At 39.4% G+C, this 21,025-nt stretch overlaps 1 protein-coding gene across 1 annotated transcript in view; it reads left to right on the top strand.

Annotated features, from left to right (window-relative positions):
• The window catches only part of LOC108682022 (potassium/sodium hyperpolarization-activated cyclic nucleotide-gated channel 4), a 29,430-nt gene continuing 8,405 nt past the window's right edge, over positions 1-21,025 (top strand). The window contains exon 1 of the mRNA XM_018171110.1: positions 1-80. Within this exon, the coding sequence (XP_018026599.1) occupies positions 1-80 (80 nt within the window). The remainder of the gene's footprint in view (positions 81-21,025) is intronic.

Below are 21,025 nucleotides of genomic sequence, written 5' to 3' on the forward strand. Positions count from 1 at the left end.
ATGACTCTGACACAATTACAACAGAAGGCCGTCGAGGCTACCACGACACAGCAGCTCGCAGTGCTGGGGAGAAATGACCGGTAAATTTCCCGGTAATATTTATTGTGTCACATGTAGACCCGTGATTACGTGGCTCCTTCGCTGGAGTTGTGTTAGGATCGGGTGCAGCACAGATTTTCTCTTCCAGCAATAGAAGCCACGCTACCAGAGAGAAGTATATCCTAGTTTAAAATGATAGCAGAATTTTCTCTCTTGAAAACCCTTCAAAACGGCGAGCACATCAAGATGAAAGTAGTAGCTAGCGTGATCGCGTGTTCCATCCCCGACTTTCAACGTACATTCATGGAGGTTAAGATGGTCTACATATTTCCGGTTTAATAATGCACACCTTTTATTTTAGGAAGCTTTGGACAGAAGCGATTAATTTTTTTAATAGCTATGGAAAGTGAGGAATTCGTCTCCCACAGTACATTTGAGTACCACGAAATAAAAAAAAAATCAGCGTTTTGTTTAGCAACAGGATTCATGGTTTTTAGTCGTATGCAACCGAATGATTGAAAACGCCTCATAAAAGCATTTGATTGTTGGGCATGATAGCACAATTAACTGTAACAACCCCTCCCCGCACGCATGCATGCACCAGCCATGACCCTGAAGGTCTATCATCACATCAATGTAATGTCATTTTCTGTGTACTTGTCCCTGGATGATTTGGTCCTCTAATGAATTCATCATAAGAAGTTTCCGATTACGCTCAATGCTGACCTGGGGGCCATACTTTCAAAACTCGCTGAGTGAACGTAAGTACTTACGCTCTATCTTCTTGCCTGTGATTGGTGGATTTTGCTTCAAAGGCCGTCAATGATTGGCTGATGAACTTACGATCTCTTAACTTTTTTTGAAACTATAGGTTCTGGCAGATAAGCAGGCGCTGCCCATTTTTTTTATAAGGATATGATTGCAGTCCATATTTAATATGACTGCTAGATTCTGTACAGTCATTAACCACAATCAATGCAAGAACAGACTTCAGTGCAGCACTGTAGTCATCACGCTCATTCCACGTGTTTACTGCATCAGTCAGGAAATCTATTGACAGATCAAATGACTGAGACTGATTGGGCGTCGAATGACAAAAATTCGCGATAGAAAGCTACTGAACCTGCGTGGGAAATCTGGCTCAGGGCAAGTCTGCGACGGCAGTGCAGCAAAACAGACACCGACATTCCACTGATGAGTTTCAAAATGGTTGCCATTTTCTTGTTAACACACGTGTACCTTGTATCAATTGTGACAAAGTGCCGATCACTTGTAACAACGTGCAAGTCACTTGTAACAACGTACCAATCACTTGTAACAACATACCAATCACTTGTAACAACATACCAATCACTTGTAACAACATACCAATCCCTTATAACCACGACAGGTAAACAACAGTGGGAGCAACTCTCGTTTTTGGAAATGCCAACCAAAAGGTCACGTAGTAGTGAACAAGTATGTTTGATTAAAAAGCTCATTTTGTGTTTGCTCAGCAGAAGCTGACACTGAAAAAATAATACGTCGAGGCTATAAATGCGACAAGTCATCCACCGAACACCATTGTTGAGTCGTAGGTGCAAAAAAACCCAGTGTCAACATACAATTTTTCTCCAAGTAGATAAGGCGTCCGTCGTACATATTACAAACGTTAATGGTCCTTCTTTGCCATTACCATACATTCTCTAGAAGGGAAAAGGTTTCAATAATCTAGGATAAGTCTTGGACGCTGCAATTTTATTTAACCCAAAATAAAGAAAATTTGTCATCGCTCAGTTGCGACAGACAATTGCAGCATTAATAACAAGTATTTAATCACTAAAAAAAATAATGGCCCTCTGGTTGCTGCCTCAGGCAAAATGGAAAAAACATTCTGAAAAATGGAAATAATTTTGTAGTTCAGTTAACAGGATATAAGTCTCCAAAGACATAAAACTTAGGTGTACTAAGGGCTGCAACAGTACAGTCTATAACAGAAAAAATATAGTCGTGCCCATACAGACATGGGTGGATTCATGCCACGGGAAGGGCCATCGCTCACAATAAAATGCATAACCTAATTAAACTAAGCTATACTCAGATTAATGAGATGGCTTGTACAAAAAACGATACCCTTTTTCCGACCATTTTCCATGCCAAACTAGGCCAGGACAGGCGATAGGGGCAAAAAAGCATAATTTTTGGTCTCAACCCACTAATTCGTTAGAGCGCAGTTCATTCACTGTACACTCCTAATTGACTACAGATATTTTCGCTCAATTGATCGAAGGACGAGTCAAAAGTAACGCGCAGCACGAAGTAACCTAAGAACTAACCTAAATGCTCATCGCCATTTCGGCATGGGAACACTCGGCATAGTTTTTTGCTTACCGTCTCTCCAATTCCCTCAAGAGCTTCATTGCTGCAAGCTAGCACAGCTGCTGTGAATGGGTGCTTGCAGGTAATGAATTTCACAGACAATTAATTTGTTGAAATGTAGCAGTAAATTGCGACTCGGAATTTCAGGATGCAGACCAGTGGAATGACTGCCATGAATTTCAGAACAAACTGAAATGCCGATGTAGGCAATATTAAAATTTACTGTAGCATGGATGCTCTATTGGATACTGTAAGCTAGCTCTAGGATCTATCTAATTTACAAATCACCGTTCAACTATAACCATATAATTGTAGATGATCTGTTCATGAAAATGAAACAAGTCAAAACCCCTGACTACATACCTCGATATCGACGCTAAATAATTCACAATACTCAGGTGAATCATCGATACAAATTATTTACACAGAGGAGTNACCTGTGAGTTGCTGATACGGCTTCAGTAATCCCATGAACTTCCCTCACGGAGACAAGAGAGCCCAGGGAACAGAGAGGGAACGGATTTTCTTGCGCTACTTCCTGGGCAGACAAAATTTTCCGCTACTTTAAAAAAATGGCAGGTCCTTCACAGCTGGTGTATATATCCTTCACAGCTGGTGTATAGATCCTTCACAGCCGGGGTATCGATCCTTCACAGCTGGTGTATAGATCCTTCACAGCTGGTGTATAGATTCTTCACAGCCGGGGTATCGATCCTTCACAGCTGGTGTATAGATCCTTCACAGCTGGTGTATCGATCTTTCACAGCTGGTGTATAGATCCTTCACAGCCGGGGTATCGATCCTTAACAGCTGGTGTATCGATCCTTAAAAGCTGGTGTATAGATCCTCCACAGCTGGTGTATCGATCCATCACAGCTGGTGTATCGATCCTTCACAGCTGGTGTATAGATCTTCCACGCTAGTTTAGCAATCCTTGCAAATCATATCGCCGTCTTCGTCTAATATGTCGGCAAAACAATGCCTTGTGCAGGCCGTATGCTCTACTCGGTCTCTGAAATCAAACGATGACAATAGTCCAGCAATATAGAACAGTCAGCAGAAAATTATTCAAATGGTTCGATATATCACAAAATTGTTAAATTTCAGACTCCAGAACTGAAGTTAATTAAATTTTTGGAGTGTGAAATTTCGACAACAAACCTTAACTTAAACTATTATAATTTTATTCAAAGTCTTTCTATTGAACATCACATTAACAATGAAACAATGAAAATTCACCCCAATTTCTTCCATAATTCTATTCCTTCATACGGAATGTCGTACATCATCCAAAATTAAAAAGTGTGTACTCAACGGCCTACCCAGTGACCTCCATGGGTACGAGGTTTCACTGACCATTGCTGGCGCAGGTGCAAGCCATGAAAAATATCAGCCAAAATTTCAAAATTCCCCGAGATCGGCTGTAAAGGCAGGCCAATTTTTGCATTATTCCCAGGCATTTGAGGTATGAGGCAACGCTCGGCTTTGAAAGCTTTGAGGCTTCAAAAGCAAGAGTGAGGGGCCTGAGGAGGCTTATTCTCGGGGAAAATCATGCATGCAATGTTGAGGGCCACCTGATGACGCATTTATGGCCGAGCGATGCGTCTTAGTCTTACGCGTGTCAGGATATCTTATACATAACTCTCATTTCTGGCAGCAAACATATAGCGTTCTGTTGCACCTCAAGAAAGTGCGTATCAGAGATACGGTCGAAGAGGATCCATGAACTGCCAGTGGTGACCTGGTCGCAGGAATGCTGCAGGGAACCTACTTCGGTTAGATAATTTACAATAAGTTTACCATGGTCGCAGGATTGCTGCAGGGCACTTTTTTTGGTTTGATAATTAACCAAAAGTTTCCCAAATTTTCTGATAGATTGTGGCAAACAATACTAGGTAAAATGAATCGTTATGTTTATAGGAGCATCACTGATGGTGGCTTGTGTATAATTTCTAAAGAAATTGTCTGCAATTAGTAAACGTTGCATGCAATTCTGATAGGCATTCAATTTGTGGTATCACTTATTCACCTTTTACTTAATAGACGATTTCAAAATGAAAACCTTCGCCGGTTATCATCGTAGCTTCAAATACGTCGAAATATTGAGAATTTTCGTTTTCAGTTTAACATTGATAATTAATTTTCTATATTCTATTTTCAGTTAAATTCTTTTTTCATATGGCACTAAAGTCGTACAGAAATAATTTTGCTCGCTGAGCGTTCAGTAAACTCATAAAACTCTGGTCGAATATTCCGGCTTAAAACTTCACGAAGTTCGTAGCGTAAATGCTTTGCTCGATTTTGTTCCATAAGCAGGAAGATCCATCATTCAGGCGCTCCTGCTTCACTCGCGGCGACTTTGAGTCTTTTAAATTTTGCTCTAAAAATCTTACCAAAATTGCCAGAACTGACGGTCTTTTTTTGTTGCAGGTGCGATGCAATATTGAGTAGAAGGCTATTTTCTGTACAAGCATTCTTCAGGCAAACTATATCACGAAGGGAGAATACTTAATTTAGATAAACGAATTGTGAGTTGCTCAGAGCTGCGCACAATATACTAGTGTCAAAATTGAGCGTTCCCTGCTTGAAGCATTTTGATAGAGCCAACGTATAGCAAGAAACGCGAGCGTTATCTCTGATACGTAATCCCGTCAGGTGTAACTGTACAAACGCATCAGTGGACGCAAACTTTACTATTCCTAATGATGCAACCTTCCGAAAAAGTCATCTTGCATGTAGCCATACCCCATTACTGCGGGTGTATCATTCGTGTATATCTCCCGTAATCTCGTGTGGCTTGCTATACGTAGCAAAAGTTACTATCGTGGCAGTCACTTACAGATACTATTGATTTCTTACACAGAGGGGTGAAAGAATAGTGAGATGTAAGCAAAGTTGTTTAGTATCTGATAAAATTCTGTAATGATACATGAGCTGTGTTCGTTTCAAGACTGTCATAGAGCGTTGAAGGATTTATCGTGACCTGTTATAGGGGAGCCACTGATCTGCAGACTTGAAAAGTTATATTATGTTTATGTATTTACGGATCCTCATGCGATATCGCATATCTTTCACACAGCATTAAGCTAATATAACCGGCATCAAGTAAACATCAATATAGGCACCAAGTAAACATCAATAAAGGCATTAAGTAAACATCGATAATTAAAAGCATCAAGTAAAAAACAATGGAGGCATCAAGTAAACATCAATGGAGGCATCAAGTAAAGACCGATGCAGTAAATCACGTCCGCCCACAAATGTCCTTGCCCAGGTAGCGCCTTGATTGAGGGAAGGAAAGTTCAATTATCTTTACCCGGGAATCAGGTTCCCATCTCCGTATCTCGAGGGTCCAGTCAAAGTAGGCAATTAACCCGAATGAATTGCTCGTGAGATAGATTACAGTTAGACATCTCTCGAGACTTTGACAGTTCAGGAAGAGTGTTTTGTGGGATTACAAATCGTCGACGACGAATATTTCACAAGCACGATCAACTAAAAAATAGTCCTGAGAAGTTTAGATGGTTTCATTTTCATGTAACCACAAGTGATGACCAGGGTTAGCGTAGACATTGATCAATACAGCGGATACTAGTGAGATGACTCATGAGATGAGAAAAGAGATTGTTGACGCTCCGAGTATGAACGCGTTCAAGAACAGAATAGACAAGGCTATTTACGAGGATATGTTCAGTCTTGAAATGCTTATCACCCTATGTAATTAATGAAAGTCCAGTGCCGATTTTAAACCAAAATCAGTTGAAAAGATCTCTTCAAAAGGCCAGTTTTTAGATCTGTGAACAAGTCACGAAAAGTACAAGAATTGGCGACAGGCCCAACCAGGTCTGTTCTTCAAAGCCGAAGATACATACAATACTATGAACATGCCCAGCTGATGGCTTGATCAATACAGCGGGCACTGGTGTGATGAACATGCCCAGCTGATGGCATGATCAATACAGCGGGCACTGGTGTGATGAACATGCCCAGCTGATGGCATGATCAATACAGCGGCACTGGTGTGATGAACATGCCCAGCTGATGGCATGATCAATACAGCGGCACTGGTGTGATGAACATGCCCAGCTGATGGCATGATCAATACAGCGGGCACTGGTGTGATGAACAAGTTTTCATGTGATTTATAGGAGGAAAGCCTCCATAAACTCACATAAATCGAGTTAAAACCGAACCTCCAGCTGCCTGTGAATACACAGCGTGAAGTTTTTCAACTTATATAAACAAACCTTCCCAAAATGTCGAGAAAATTGTGTTGTCAATGGAGTAAATCATGTTTGGATGGAAAAAAAGGAACATAGTTGGACAAAATAACCCGAGTGCCCAAGAAAATATTGTCACATAGTTCAGAGTGAACCCAAAATGGCTATCCTCATCGTAAGCTTGAGCTAACCAGCTCACCAGTTGGTTCAACCCACGGCATAAAATGTTTAGGTAGCGTTCCTTGCCAGCGGTGGGAGGCTTGAGGCTTGTTTTGAGACGAGCGCGCGTGTGGAGAGAAAAGTGCAAGTCATCGCTGGTGTGTTGACGTTAGTCTCCAAGGAGAGGACTGAGTGATCCTGTAGCAGGTTAGCAGTGAAGACAAGTAGCGCTTCAGGGAGAAGACGCAGATCTTTCCAATAAGACAAGAATAAGGAGACCTATCCCATGGATAACGGTAGTGCTCCTGAAGGATACTGGAAGATATTTTTACTGGGTTATAAGTAACAGGAGGTAGTGGAAGACCTTTCCAATGAGGAACGGTAGCGTTCATGATGGATACTGCAATACATTACCAATATAAAGAGAGTAATACTTCAAAGAGATCGCGAAAGGTCTTTCCAATGGGGGAACAGTAGCCAGCTTAAAAAGTTTACAAGAACTTTTCAATGTAGAAAAGTAGTTCTTATAAAGAGTATAGAAAACATTCGAAAGTAGGACAAGGACCGCTGTTCAGCGACGATTGACAGGCTTTCAAATGCGATGTCTGTCGGGTGTTTTTAACGAGCAAGTAACTCCCACAATATAAATGATGACAGATTTAGGATCAGCACTATTCCAGGTTTTAAGCGATACTGCATGTACCAATTTTCTCGATGCCAATCTTCTCACGTTTTCAGAGATCTTGATCTCGGTGAGTCCTATGTAGACTTCTGCAGTTCTCCAGATGTCTTTAGAGTACCACTTTAGTAAGGTCTCTTGCTAGAATATTTTCGGGTCTCAGTAGACTCATCAAACGGGTCATCAAGGCTCGGAATACCAACGGGTCTTGAAATAGTCCTTCTTAAGGGCCCAGGAAGACTTAAAACGGGTCTTTATGGCCCACGATTCGAACGTCTAAACTGACTGTTCACGCCAGATGTGTCATGCCCTTTCTATGGGTCTAAGGAGACCCTTAAGGCGGGTCTGGCAGGCAAGATTTTCCCACCGTCTGCACCGCTCCTCACGTCCTGAATTATTCTTCCCTTAAGACGTCGTCGCCAGAGTGCTCGGCCATAATGGTTCAACAAAGGTCAAGATGCAGCGCACCTCCTTGTGGTTCTTTCACAGCACGGCGCCTTCTTTTCTCCTTTATATTACAAAGCATCCTAAATCGTACTGCAAAACTTGTAACAAAATTAATTTAGCCACACAGTAGTGTTCGCGCTTATAATCTTTGGCGGAGAGTTCTGGTTACAAGCCAACAGAATTTGTGAAATATGGCCTAAACAATGATTAGAGTACAGTAACTTTGAGCAGTGATGTCTCACGACCGATGTTATTCGCTGTTGCTATTTGGCTGGTGCTATGTGGCTGTTGTTATATGGCTGATTCTACTAGCTTTTCGGCACATGGCTGATGTTAAATGACTAGAGATCCATAGCTCTATCTAAAAGAATGATCCTACTAGACTGGTGCAGCTTGTCGCAAGCTACTGACGCTTACTTTAATCTTGTTGCCTGATCTACTCAATCCGGATTGTGGATAGGCAAATGGCAAAACAAAAGGATAGTTTGCGATAGTAAATAGTCTGTAATACTAAATTGTTTACAAAAATGAAAGCGAAAAATCATTCGTGGATTTTATTTCACAAATTTCATCATACAGTCACATCAAAATGGCACCTGTGACGGTCACAAAGCGCTAAAGGAGCACCGGTGCAAATTTAGACCAAGAAAAAATTCGAGTAAAAAAAGTTTTTATATATTATCATCTTTTCCACAATTGAAAAATGGTGTAATGATAACAACAAATTCTTTTTATAAATAAAAATGATAATTAGTATAAAATTGTTATTAATGGCGATTAAGTATCGCCTTGTGAATGTGCGGCCGCACTACCAAAACTTTCTTAGGCAAACATAGCGGCCTAAGTACACGTAGCCACCTTGGTACACATTGCGGCCTTAATCGTAACTTGCCCGGTCTGGTTACCCCAATCATCGCTACGGTGGTCGCATGTCATCAGGGGCTCGCTCTCCCAACCATCGCAACGATGATCGTAAACTTGCCCGGTCTGGTTACCCCAACCATCGCTACGATGATCGCAAGTCATAAGAGGCTCGCTCACCCAACCATCGCAACGATGATCGTAAGTCATTAGAGGCGCGCTCACCCAACCATCGCCACGATGATCGTAAGTCATCAGAGGCTCACTCACTCAACCATCGCAACGATGATCGTAAGTCATTAGAGGCTCGCTCAATCAACCATCGCTACGATGATCGCAAGTTACTAGGGGCTTTCTCAAGCAACCATCGCTACGAGGATCGTAGGTTTCCAAGGAGTCACACACTCGACCATATCATCGCTAATTGCATGGTAATTGTAAGCATTTTTATAATCGGATAATCGATGTATGACATGGAAAACAAATTCTGGTATGCCTTTGCGCGGCGATGATATGTGCAGCGCGGTGTCGGCATGAGATCTGCATACGGTACAAGGCACTCAATATAGCTTTATGCCATGCTACATTAGCATCTCCTCACATGCACTATGAAAATTCGTAGTATTAGCCGAGACTGCACCGACTGCATTTGATTCACTGTCAAGTGAATCACAGTTGAAAAACTTCCGATAATGAGCTTGTTTAGGGGCCTTCTTATAGCAAAGGTGAAATCAAAATATTCTCTCTTATTGTTCTATTCCTTTAGTTTAATGTTCACAATATTCTCTCAGGCGGATATTCGTTTGTTCAACTTCATAAAATTTCATTCCTTTGAACAATTCATCCCCGGAATAAACCAAACCTCCGTAATAAATGTGCAAGGTCCCTTGAATATCATGGGTCCGAGTTATCAGACGCTGAATATGAGTTGCTGCGATCGCTCTATTGATTGCAATTCTCATCCTTCTGTGACTCACGCGCACGTTTCTTCTCCATCCTAATGAGGGAAACCCATCTATTATATTTATCCTAATGAAGATAATGAAAAACCTAAAGAACCGGCCGACCGCCGGTTATTCATCGGGCAAAAAATAATGATGTTGAGCAGTCTGGAGGTAGGATTTAACCAGGATTGTCAATCAATATAGATAATCAGCAACGAGTGATTTTTGGTCCCCAATTTGACTGACGTTGAACTTTTTGCCTTCCGATTGCAGATTTTCAAACCAGTCGCACATCCAGTAAACCGGCCACACACTCGTCCCTCGCTTGGGTTGAGGATCGAGAATGAGGAAAGACCGCGGTTACTCGATTGAAAAACAAAGTGATTTATCTCAGCGACTTTATCAGAGTCTGGAATAAATGATATTTGGCTCTGCTCCATTCGTCGCTCCAAGAGCCCCTGTAAATACGGACACATAGATCTTTCAGTTGCCGGTAAATGTACGTATATCGACAGATTTCTTGTTACCATTCATTAAGAAGATGTAGAGACGGTTTCTATCAAGTTAACCGTTTTTCTGCCAAACAACAGCATAATTTCATCCATTTCCTATTTAATTTATGTACACTTGATTTGGTTATCCACCGTTAAAGCGTGAGGTCAAAATAATTATTATTAATGCATGTGAACCTCTAAGAATTTTCTTAACAATTCTTACTCTCCCAGCTAAATTTAAAGCATGAAACAAAGCCGGCCATCTTCGCCTTTAAGGTCACGTTTCGCCTAAGAGTATTTGTAAATGTTACCAATATTCTGATGTGTTTGAATATTATAATCGAGAAGGGTATTGAATCATCAATAATAAATATTTAAGGTACAAAAGCAACCAACGAGTGGAATGACACTTAAAAATATTTTGTTTTATTTCGAGTTGGAAAACCAGAATGAAGGAATACTTATTTAAATATAATAAGACTACATTAACTACTTTTCCATAATCTGGGAAAATACTAAATATGAGTTTCAGTGCCAAATATTTTTTGGCACTGACAATTTTTCACAACTAGGGGATCGGTTAATTCATGTGTAAATCTACGTTACAGAAGAAAGTTGAAGGGATGTATAGACATGAACCCAATCCATGACTACATACGTCAGTTTTAGCCCAGCCTAACGATTTTGGTTTTCCATTAACCATTATAGTTATCATTTCACACAATTAATAGAAAATAATGGGTATAAGACATCTGCAACCTCTTAATGTTGGGTTAAGAGTAGACGACGGAATCTTGGATTCCAGATTCCAGACAGAGGTGTACTGCACCTCTGTCTGGAATTCCAGACTGTGTTGGATTCCAGACAGAGGTGTACTGCAAACCTTTCGCATGTAAACTTAAGAATAATTGTGTCGGAACCAAAATAATCAAGTTAAACGGTAAGAAACTTAATTTCTCATTGCAATGTATGCGGGTAATTGATCGTCTTTTGAATAAATTAGAGGCAATGTTAGCGACAGTTTTCCTGCACGGTGTGAAGGTGGCAGTATAATAAGGACTTGTATCATTTATCAACTTCTTTCACGACGTTTAATATTCATTCATTTGCCATGTATGCGCCAGACGGTTCTCCATCACGGTCAATTACTTGAGTTACTCCGTTAATGAGAGACGAGATTAAGGCCACTTACCCTGAGAAAAATTCTGGGTGGATCAACGAAGGATGACCGACGGCCTCGCAAAGGCATCCCCAAAAAAAGTCTGTGGTTTTGTAAAAACGCACAGCTTCATTATCAAAAATCCCTGAGTAAAATAAAACCGAACAGTCTCAAAGAATAAAGAAACTAATGGATTTTAGAGGGGCTACCAACTACTTAATGTGAGGTAACTTTAAATGAACAACACTAATAAAACGACTTAAGTATTTTTGGCGCACAAGTTTAGTCCGCTTTGAAGAAGAATCCACATTTTTTTAAGTTAATAGCAGAGACGTTCGCAATAAAAAATCTGTTATTGGCCAGACTTTATCCCATGGAGGACCCTTGAGCAAAATGGGATGATCTCATTAGGCCTAGATTGGCTTGACCGGCCTACTCCCGCCCCAGGAACTCCCAGAACAAAGACCTGGAGCTAGATTTTCTTCCAAGAAAATTGTGATCCCACAGGAGTAATCTTTCAATTTCCATCAAAGAGATCTTTTAACAACGTATACGAAAACAGGCTTCCTGGTGAGATTCAAGTTGCGTTTATCAAGTTGTAAGAAATTACTGTGTTTCCAACGCTTGAAAAATACCGTCATGGGACAACTTATGCAAAGAGCAAAAGAACGTATTAATTAAGTGCAGGAGCAATAAAGTCTATGTTACTCCTAAAGGAGTCGGCAAGGAAAGCGTTTTGTTAAAATTAGTCCATTTCTAGAATATCAAGTAATTACAATAAAGGCACTGATTATCACGTCAACTCTTATATTTTTGTCGAAAAAAATTGAGTTTTCCCTAATAGCGAATTCCCCGCGAAGATTTCCCATTCAACTCTAATTGATTATTCGTCCGTGGCCAACTGCGCGAAAATGTACTATGTTGAATTATTCATGAAACTTCTGCTGAGAAATCATTCCAATAAAAACAGCTGAGCAAATTTTAAGCTTATCGTCAGCACTACTCCCCTTCGTAAACGACAACGTTCATATAATCATGAACGATTACAAAAACTCTAATGCCAAGCTTGACTATACCGAATATGTACGTTTATTTACACCGTAAAAATTTAATCCCGCGTATCATCTATAATACTTTCTTGCTTAGCCTCGAAAATTCTTAATGATAATTCTTATTCAAAGTTACTTTAACTCGTAAAAAACGACGGAATAATTTTCACTCTACTCAAAATAATTTTTCCTTACACTTATTCTCTTCCATTTTGTCCTTCCACTGCGTAAAAAGTAATGATCGACCCAGAACCCAGAAGCAACTTCATCACTTAAAACCCTTGGAGACACAAGTTTGCATCGGCTACAGAACTTATCAGGTAAACTTTGCGATAGTCTCATATTGAGGGAAGTTTTGCACAAATCATGATGCCAAAATTTGCACAGACTGCCAGCTTCCTGCATTTGGACCAAACTGTGACAGTGCTTGCATCTTCGCGTGACTAGGTCTGAATAGAGAAGGAATTTGTAGAATTCGTGACATTATATTATACACGTCACTACTGCATCGTACTTACTGCAATGTAAGTACCGCAATGTAGAATTGTAACGTTAGCAGAGTTTTCATTTGAGAGAGTTTTTATTTCTGAGAGTTTATTTCAGTTGCAGTTCCCTGTAAAAAAATATATTTCTTTCGCCAATCCAAACAATAATACACTTGATAAGCTAAAAGCATAAAAAAGCTTAATGCGCAAAAATTTTACAGCAAAAAACACCGAAGTAGAAGTTGTAACGTCATCAGTCCAGAAAGACATCATGATGAATCGGTTAATTACTACTCGTTTCTTGTACTTAAGCTTGCTGGCTTGTTAACATAAAGCAGCGCAAGGTAATATACCAGCTGCAAATTGCAATTAATTGAATTTTTGTAAAATTATAAAATTGAATTGAAACTGTTGATGCACTCCAGTTTTTTCAAATTTATTGAGGAACCATGAGGTAAAATCTCTAAATTTCGAGTTAAATAAGCATTACAGGTAAAATTGATCAAAGATATAGAATGGGAGAGACCGACAAGAAAGACATGAGATAAGGCTGTGAGAAAAACGAAGAAAAGAGAAGAGAGAGAGGGAAAAGAGTGAGTAGCAATGACAATGACAAGAGTGAGTAGCAATGACTTAGAAAATCGCGGGAATTGGGCAAGGATTGGACGATGCGAGAGGAAGAGGGAGCGGCAGCAAGGTAGCGCTCATGGCTGGAATTCTGCTCCATAAAGCGGAACAGTCAGAGCGCCCGCAGGTGCGTCTCAGGCAGTAACTGTTGGACGTACGACAATGTATTTGAAGGCTGTCGGACGTATGATGATGTATTTGCAGGCAGCTGGACGTATGATGATGCGTTTACAGGCTGTTGGACGTAGGATAATGCGTTTGCAGGCTGCCGGGCATATGACGCTGTATTTACAGGCTGTCGTTTATGTTGATGTATTTGCAGGCTGTCGAACGTACAATGATGTATTTGCAGGCTGTCGGATGTATGATGACTGACGCATCGTTCGCAGACGAATAAAAATTTATTAACAGGTTTCTAACAAAACGACGACGCTCAGAAACGCTCCTACACGAATCTTTTACAATCTACCGGACTTCACGCGCCCTAAAATACGCCGTCTATAGGGAACGAGACCAAACGAACAGAGAACGAAAACCATTACAAACGCTGCTGCAATGGCTTGTTTTCTAATTATTGGAACACTCGCTTGGAATGCTAGAGTTATTTCATGGTAGTTTGGATCATAGACTACACGTACATTAAAATTGCATTCGCATGCCGTGTTTCAGGCATAGGCTCGCTATAGGCGGGTTGCATGACGTTGTGGTCAATTTGCTTGCGAAGGCTCGGCAGTGGGAGAGCGGTGAAGGTTGCCAATAATTACCAGCGAAGGCACGAGACATTGCGTGATCTGAGCATTGCGTGCACGTTCCTGACTCCACTGAAAAACCCTGGCTGACAAATAGGCAACTATTGCATGGCCTTCGATAGTTCTGCTGTAAGGTTGCACTAAGGTTGAATTCCGACATAGTTTCTTGGATTATTGGTGATGCTAGAACATTGAACAGCTGAGTAATTTCTGCAGGATTTTTATTCGAATTGCGTGTTTGAATTTGTTGAAGAGCTGACGCGCGTGCCAGATCTGTTGCGCATGATTGCATTGATTTCCATAGTTGATACGTTACAAGCTCGTCTGATATCGCAACTGCGACCAAAGCGAAGGGTGAGATGAAAAGTCACCAAAATAGTAATTTGAAAATAATGATAAATTTTGAGTCGTCATCAGACACGTGTGAGAAGGGAAACTCATGCTTCAAAAATGCTAATCATTTTATCTTGAAAATAAGAAAGCTAAGAATTTATTATAATGAAGCCGAGCCTAATCGAGTCAGGCTTAATTTGTGAAGCTAAGCTGGGAAATGAAGCCTGGACGTTCTATTGCATTGTTCGGTTCGTGCCTCGTCAGCAGCATTACATATTAAATGCACCTAATTGAAGAGGAAGCTATGAAACCCCTGTTGTTATAAGATTTATTTTTGTACAAACATAGCCGTCAATTTTTGCTATTTCAAGTTATCACTTGCGAAATAAATGTTAAATACATAAATAATCTTCGTTCATTATTATGGTGAGTTTTCTGCTAGATAACTTGAATGATAATTATCAATAAATTTGAAAATGTCATAGATAAATTGAATTAAGTTACCGTACATACAGACTACGATTTTTATCGAATGAATATAGAAGATGATTCTTTCCTACAATTTTGGATCTTCAAGCAAATTAAAGTGATTATATATGTTTATTTGAAAATCGGTGCCATCATTTGCACTGCAAAGGCCAAAAACATGACTAATGGTTCTGTTGCAAGCTAGCGGACTTAACTTATTCCATCAAACAAAAATAGCAATTACTGCAACTGTTTGTTATCAATGGAAAACATTATACTGTAAACTATAGGAAAATAATGCAAATAAACCTGTCCTCTCATAAGTTGTAAGGGATCAAGTTAATGGATTGTTTAAACCAGCAACCTGTTACTGACACTAAAACCGTTGTCCACAGAGAAAAGGATAAACTTGATCAGGGGGTTAAAAGAAGCATTGACAGAGCATCATCAACAGAGCAGTTTAGCCCATCATTGAGGATTAGAGAGGAAGGTTTCAATGCTTGCATTTCGAAAAGAAAAAATTATCAGCATTCATATTAATTTGGGAAGAAACCGCGAGGACCTTAAATCCAGAGGTTTGCATGTTTCTAAGGAAGAAGCAGTCGAGCTAACGGAGACAATCCGTTCAATGGCAATACAGAGCAATGGCAGTGATGCTGATTTGTAGCAGCGGATAAATAAGCAAGTTCAATATACAGTAAAGCAAGTTTAATCGCGGCCTGGGACGCTCGATCTCAAAATTGGAGGAGAGTTTGAGCCCCGAACGCTTAATCACGATTGCTCAAGTCGTTGTATCGAGCCATGTGAGGCTCGATTACGAAGTCGTATAACGTGATCGTTTTAAGCCCTGAGACGCTACATCACGAGAGCGCAAAAAATTGTTTCAGGGCCAGGGACGCTCGATCGCAAAACTTTAAGTCATTACCTACCGTGCAAGAAATTCCCGTGTGAATATTCATGGATTATATCGCGATGGACAGTCGCGCGTCAGTCTCTTCGTGCGCCGTCGCCTATCATAGGAAAACAGCAGAAAATTTACAAAATTTTAGGGGCGCTGAAGGAGGCAAAGGATAATAATGCAGCGCATCAAATCTGAGCTTACCTCATAGAAAATTGTTGCCGTGTCAGCCCCTGTACTAACAGTCGGCCGCTCATTTGCCATCAGTAATAACCTGTCAACAAGTTTCACCGTGACAGAGAAGGATTTAAGGAAGTTAAAACCCTTCATTAAAGCTCCTAAGAAAGTTAAGCAGGTAACCACGCGCTGCCGAAGATTGGTGGTGCAGTAGCAGGGTTTTTGACCCATAGAGCGTTGAACATAAGTAGGATGATGCGCAGCATCATTAAAATTAAAGAAATTATTAAAAATTATTAAAAAATTGAAAATTTGATAACTCAAAAAAAGGAGGTGTTAAATCTTTGAAATAAAGATGAGTCGAGCGACAGTCAAATAAATTTTCTAATTCTTTATTTGAATATTCTTGGAGTGGTCTCTTCTTTAAATGCAAACACGATTGCATAAATAAAAATGCATATTTTTGTCTTTCACTTATGCTAATCAACTCAGTTACGTCGGAAATTGAATTCAACATTCATAAATGGACGTTGATTTACGAACTGTAACAATTACTCTAGATTATCTAAATAAATATCTGCTAAATAACCAGAAAATTATTTCTAACACGAGACTAAACTGCTCAACACAAATTTGTAAGCGTTAGCTGGGGTTTATTCTTAGTTCACGGAATGCGCCCTCAAACCTTTCAATATTTTCCAACATTTAATTCGACGAATAAGATTAAACCAGCACTCCCAAGACGCTGGTTGCAGCTCAAGAAATTCACTCAACGATGACGGATGAAAGCTGCTATACTACACAGGATGATTTAACATTTTCATTGAATCATGAGGATCATTGAAGTATTCCTACTGCATAATATTTCTGATTCCGATTGTGATGATTAATGGTATTCTTAAAATCAAATTCAGATATTTTCAGCAAAAAATCACAGGGGAAGTGAGTCGCATCGCGATGCCATCAGAGTACTGCTTTTGTCTCTGAGGAAAAAAATTTCGTTGTGCTCACGATTTCAACGTGGCGTGGTGTCAGCGATATTAAAAAATACAAGCGGGATATGCCTGGCTAGTGAGCAAGGTCACGCAATAGCTTGATAATAATATATTCTTCAATTCGCAAGTAAATAAATGAAAGAGAAACGCGCAGCGCGGCCACCGAATGTCATTTTTTCGGCGCCGAGCAATCGACACAATTTATACACGCTACGCGAGGAATGAAATGTCGTGTTCACATCACTGACGCGAGGATCAGGACAAGCAATATAATATTCGAGCTTTGGGGCGAAACAAGAGTCACTTGAGGGAGTCTTCATGTAAATAACGGTCGACTTAATGCAACTATCTGAAGTCTGAAGCATTTCTCATCATCAGGTTTAGCACTAATAACAATAATCTGAACATGAAAGTTCAGAAGTATAATAGGCGCTAACTGCATTCAAGATTGTCCAATAATTTTTTCCTTCGTGAATAGCATAACTTAATTTTGCTTATTGTTTATGCGAGTCTCATTGTTTAGTCTTATTACTTACGTGAGTGCACGCGTGTACCATAAAAGTTCATAAATTGCACCACGACGAACAAAAATTGGGTAGACTAAAAGTAAAATATCTTTCTTACGATAGTCACCAGTGTTTTATGATCGGGGGGCATTCGCAATTTTGGCGGGTTAGCTGTGTAAATTTCCGGCACAGCAGACCAGGTAAAAATAATAGCTGTATCAGTAGCGGCCGCTCATCCGCCTCCCACGACGCAGCTGCCATTATTGCTACGAAATTTTCGATGCTGCAATGAACTTCAGAATGCAAGCTCAGGTCGCAGTGTCCGGGCAGTTAAATCGGGTAGTAAAAATGTCCGGGGTTGTTTCGAGCTGGAATTTGTCCCATGACAGCGGTTCATAAGGAGACGGCACGAAGAGCGGCATAAAAACTTACGGAACTTCCTCGAGGGTTTATTCGCCAGCACCACCGCGTGACAGCTGCACTCGGTATTTTAAGCGGCAGTACATCACACACAACGCAATGTAGAAAATAAAGGGATTCCAAGAGTTGTACGAGTTGTCTTGTGGAATAAATGAATACAAATACATCAAAAGTTAATTGAAATACAAGAAATATATATATAATTTATGTAACAAATTTTTGAAAAAAATCATAACGCTTGCTCTATGACTCCGAGAACTAACTACTCACGTCTACTATTCAGGTATCAGAATCCCACCAACCTGCAAGAGAAATCGAAGTAATTATTTTTGGTAACAATTATGATGTAAAAAATGTTCCCGAAACGAAAATCGTAATATTATTGGTCTTGAAACTTTATTGTTATACAAATTTCAAACAGAATATGTTGGAATTAATACACCAGTTATTTTAGGTGAATAATGCAACATGGCCTCATTATATTAAATGCCCTATTTCTCGAACGTTACAGCCACATCAGCATCGGCCAAACATCAGCCTGAAATATAACTCCTTGCTTCCTGGAACAACTTCGATCATTGCCAGCAATATTGCGAGTCTAAATGCATGCCAGCCTTAATAAACTCAGTGCGACTCCATGCACCTACCAGCAGCATGGCATAGGCTCAATAATTAAGCCTCTTGAACCCCTCGCATTAAAGGACTAAATGGCGAGCCCAAAATGGTCATTTACGTCAACATAAGATATAATCGGGTTATATTCAAATGAAAATCATATATACCATATTTGTTCATGGGAACTTTATAGAATAATTAGACACTGAATGGAATTAAACAACACTATGGACGTCATGGGTTTTATGAAGAAATGCCCAAGTGACAATCAAATCGAAGTCTTTTTGCGAATAAAGTTATTAGAGACACATCTTAGCTTTATATTATTAATTATCGGCAGGCATCAGAAATGAGGAGTTGCAGAAGTTAAATAAGAAGTATTGTTTTCTGTCTTGTATTTTCTAGGTTCAAATAAATTTCAAATATTTGAAGTTTAATTGAAATTTTCCCAAAATTCAACGCTATTTGATGTTATCAGTAGACATTTGGAAAAAAATTTAGATAAGAGAAATTAAATTGTTAAATATTGGAGTCCGCCCACTGCTGCTTTCGTGCTATTGCGAATCAAATGCATTTAATAGGAGGCAAATGAACGGCAAATGACCAAGATCTGCTGCACGAAGTTCAACATTAAACGGGGATGTTCTACTAACTTTAATTTAGGGACAGGAAGAAGACGAAGATGAGTTCATACTTCATCTGAGATGAACATTGTAGAAAGTTAGATTTGTATTTTGGGCGATCGTTTATTTTCATTGTAGAGAATGAAGAATTTGAAATGATCCTTCTATTATGGAGACTAGAAGTAGAAAAATCAAGGTGCTCTTCCTTCTCAATGTTTGTGCTTCAAGCCAAATTTTGATATTTGATGCTTGCGTGAAGATAATTTCCAGAAGTTTAATCAATGACACGAGTTTCATACGTGTCTTACTTTAGGTTAGACAATATATGTACATGGTTAGACGAGGTTTTCAGAAATGAGGCAAAGTTGACAGTAAAAATAAAAAATTCTTATAATTATTCAGTAAATTACCAGACAAAATTGCAAAGTAAAATTCAGGTCGCCTTCACACAAGATCTTGCTAGAGTCCTCTACATATTTTTCAACACGATGAATTAATATCAGCTAATTATCAATAATGGGAACAATACATTCAGCATGCTTCACTTCGATGTTATATTTATGATCCTTTTTCTAATTATTGACAGAGAGCCTTATTATTGACGTCATGTTACATATGGGGAGATTATTTAAACTGACTCGGCCTGACATGGCCTGCAGCTATTAATTAAGGAAGAAAGTATAATATTTTCGGGTGATGAAGCCAATTTGAGTAGCCATCGATAGCATCCAACATTTGTAATGATTCTCAATAATAAGGCAAGTGAATTAGAATCTGAGAATATGTATATTCACGAAGTTCATTGCGAAAGCAATAGCTTTTACAATATTCAATGTTTAACATTCGTATTTACCGTTTCATCTCATTTTGCAGAATAATTCATACGTGTTTCTGAGATTTACATGCAATTAAATTTTCATTTTCAAATTGCCGTTACACATAATAATATCTAAAAACGTATATGGCGGCGTTGAAATTAGGATTAACTTTATACAGTCCACGGATATCACTAATGAAATTTAACTATCTGTTGCGCTTTTAAATCAGCAAACCCTAATTAAGGTTTGCTGTTTAAATATTAAGGCGCTTCTATTTTAAATACTAGCAGTATATATTAATTTTGCCTAGTTTTGAAATTTGTTCTGAAAACCGTCTCCTGAAACTTGTGGCTGAAGTCCACCGAGAAGGCAGCTGTGCAAGCTGCCGTGGAGATCAGCCGTNTTAGACTGTTATTCGTAAGTTTTGCCCGGGCTTGAGATTAGCGGCAGGCTGTGGCAGTCCACAATCAATATTTGGAAGCGAGGCTCTCCTTTGGTCCATTACTCGCCTCGAGATGCCGGCAGATAGAGCAGCGCCGTAGCCTTGTGGAGTGACGCGTCTTAATTAATGTGTCTCGTAAGATAATTATTAAATGAATTTAGTTACAAAATTGATTTTATTATCATAACAATACACACCAATACAGCGTAGCACGGTGATGACAACTTAGAGTTGTCATTAGTCTAATGTTCTCATACGGCGGTACAATATACGAGCATGCCATGTTGAGCTTAATGCAAATTTTAAAATTTTAATTTTTAATAAACTAAGTTTAATTTAAAAGCAGGGAAAAGACGAAAATGAGTTCATAACTCATTTCATTGCGCGATTAAAAGTTCGATTAATTTTTTTTTTTTGCATGCATTAAATTTCATTCGAGGGAAATAAGAATGTAGAGTTG

The sequence above is a fragment of the Hyalella azteca genome, unplaced genomic scaffold, assembly GCF_000764305.2.
Source record: "Hyalella azteca isolate HAZT.00-mixed unplaced genomic scaffold, Hazt_2.0.2 contig5628, whole genome shotgun sequence".
Classification (NCBI taxonomy): domain Eukaryota; kingdom Metazoa; phylum Arthropoda; class Malacostraca; order Amphipoda; family Hyalellidae; genus Hyalella; species Hyalella azteca.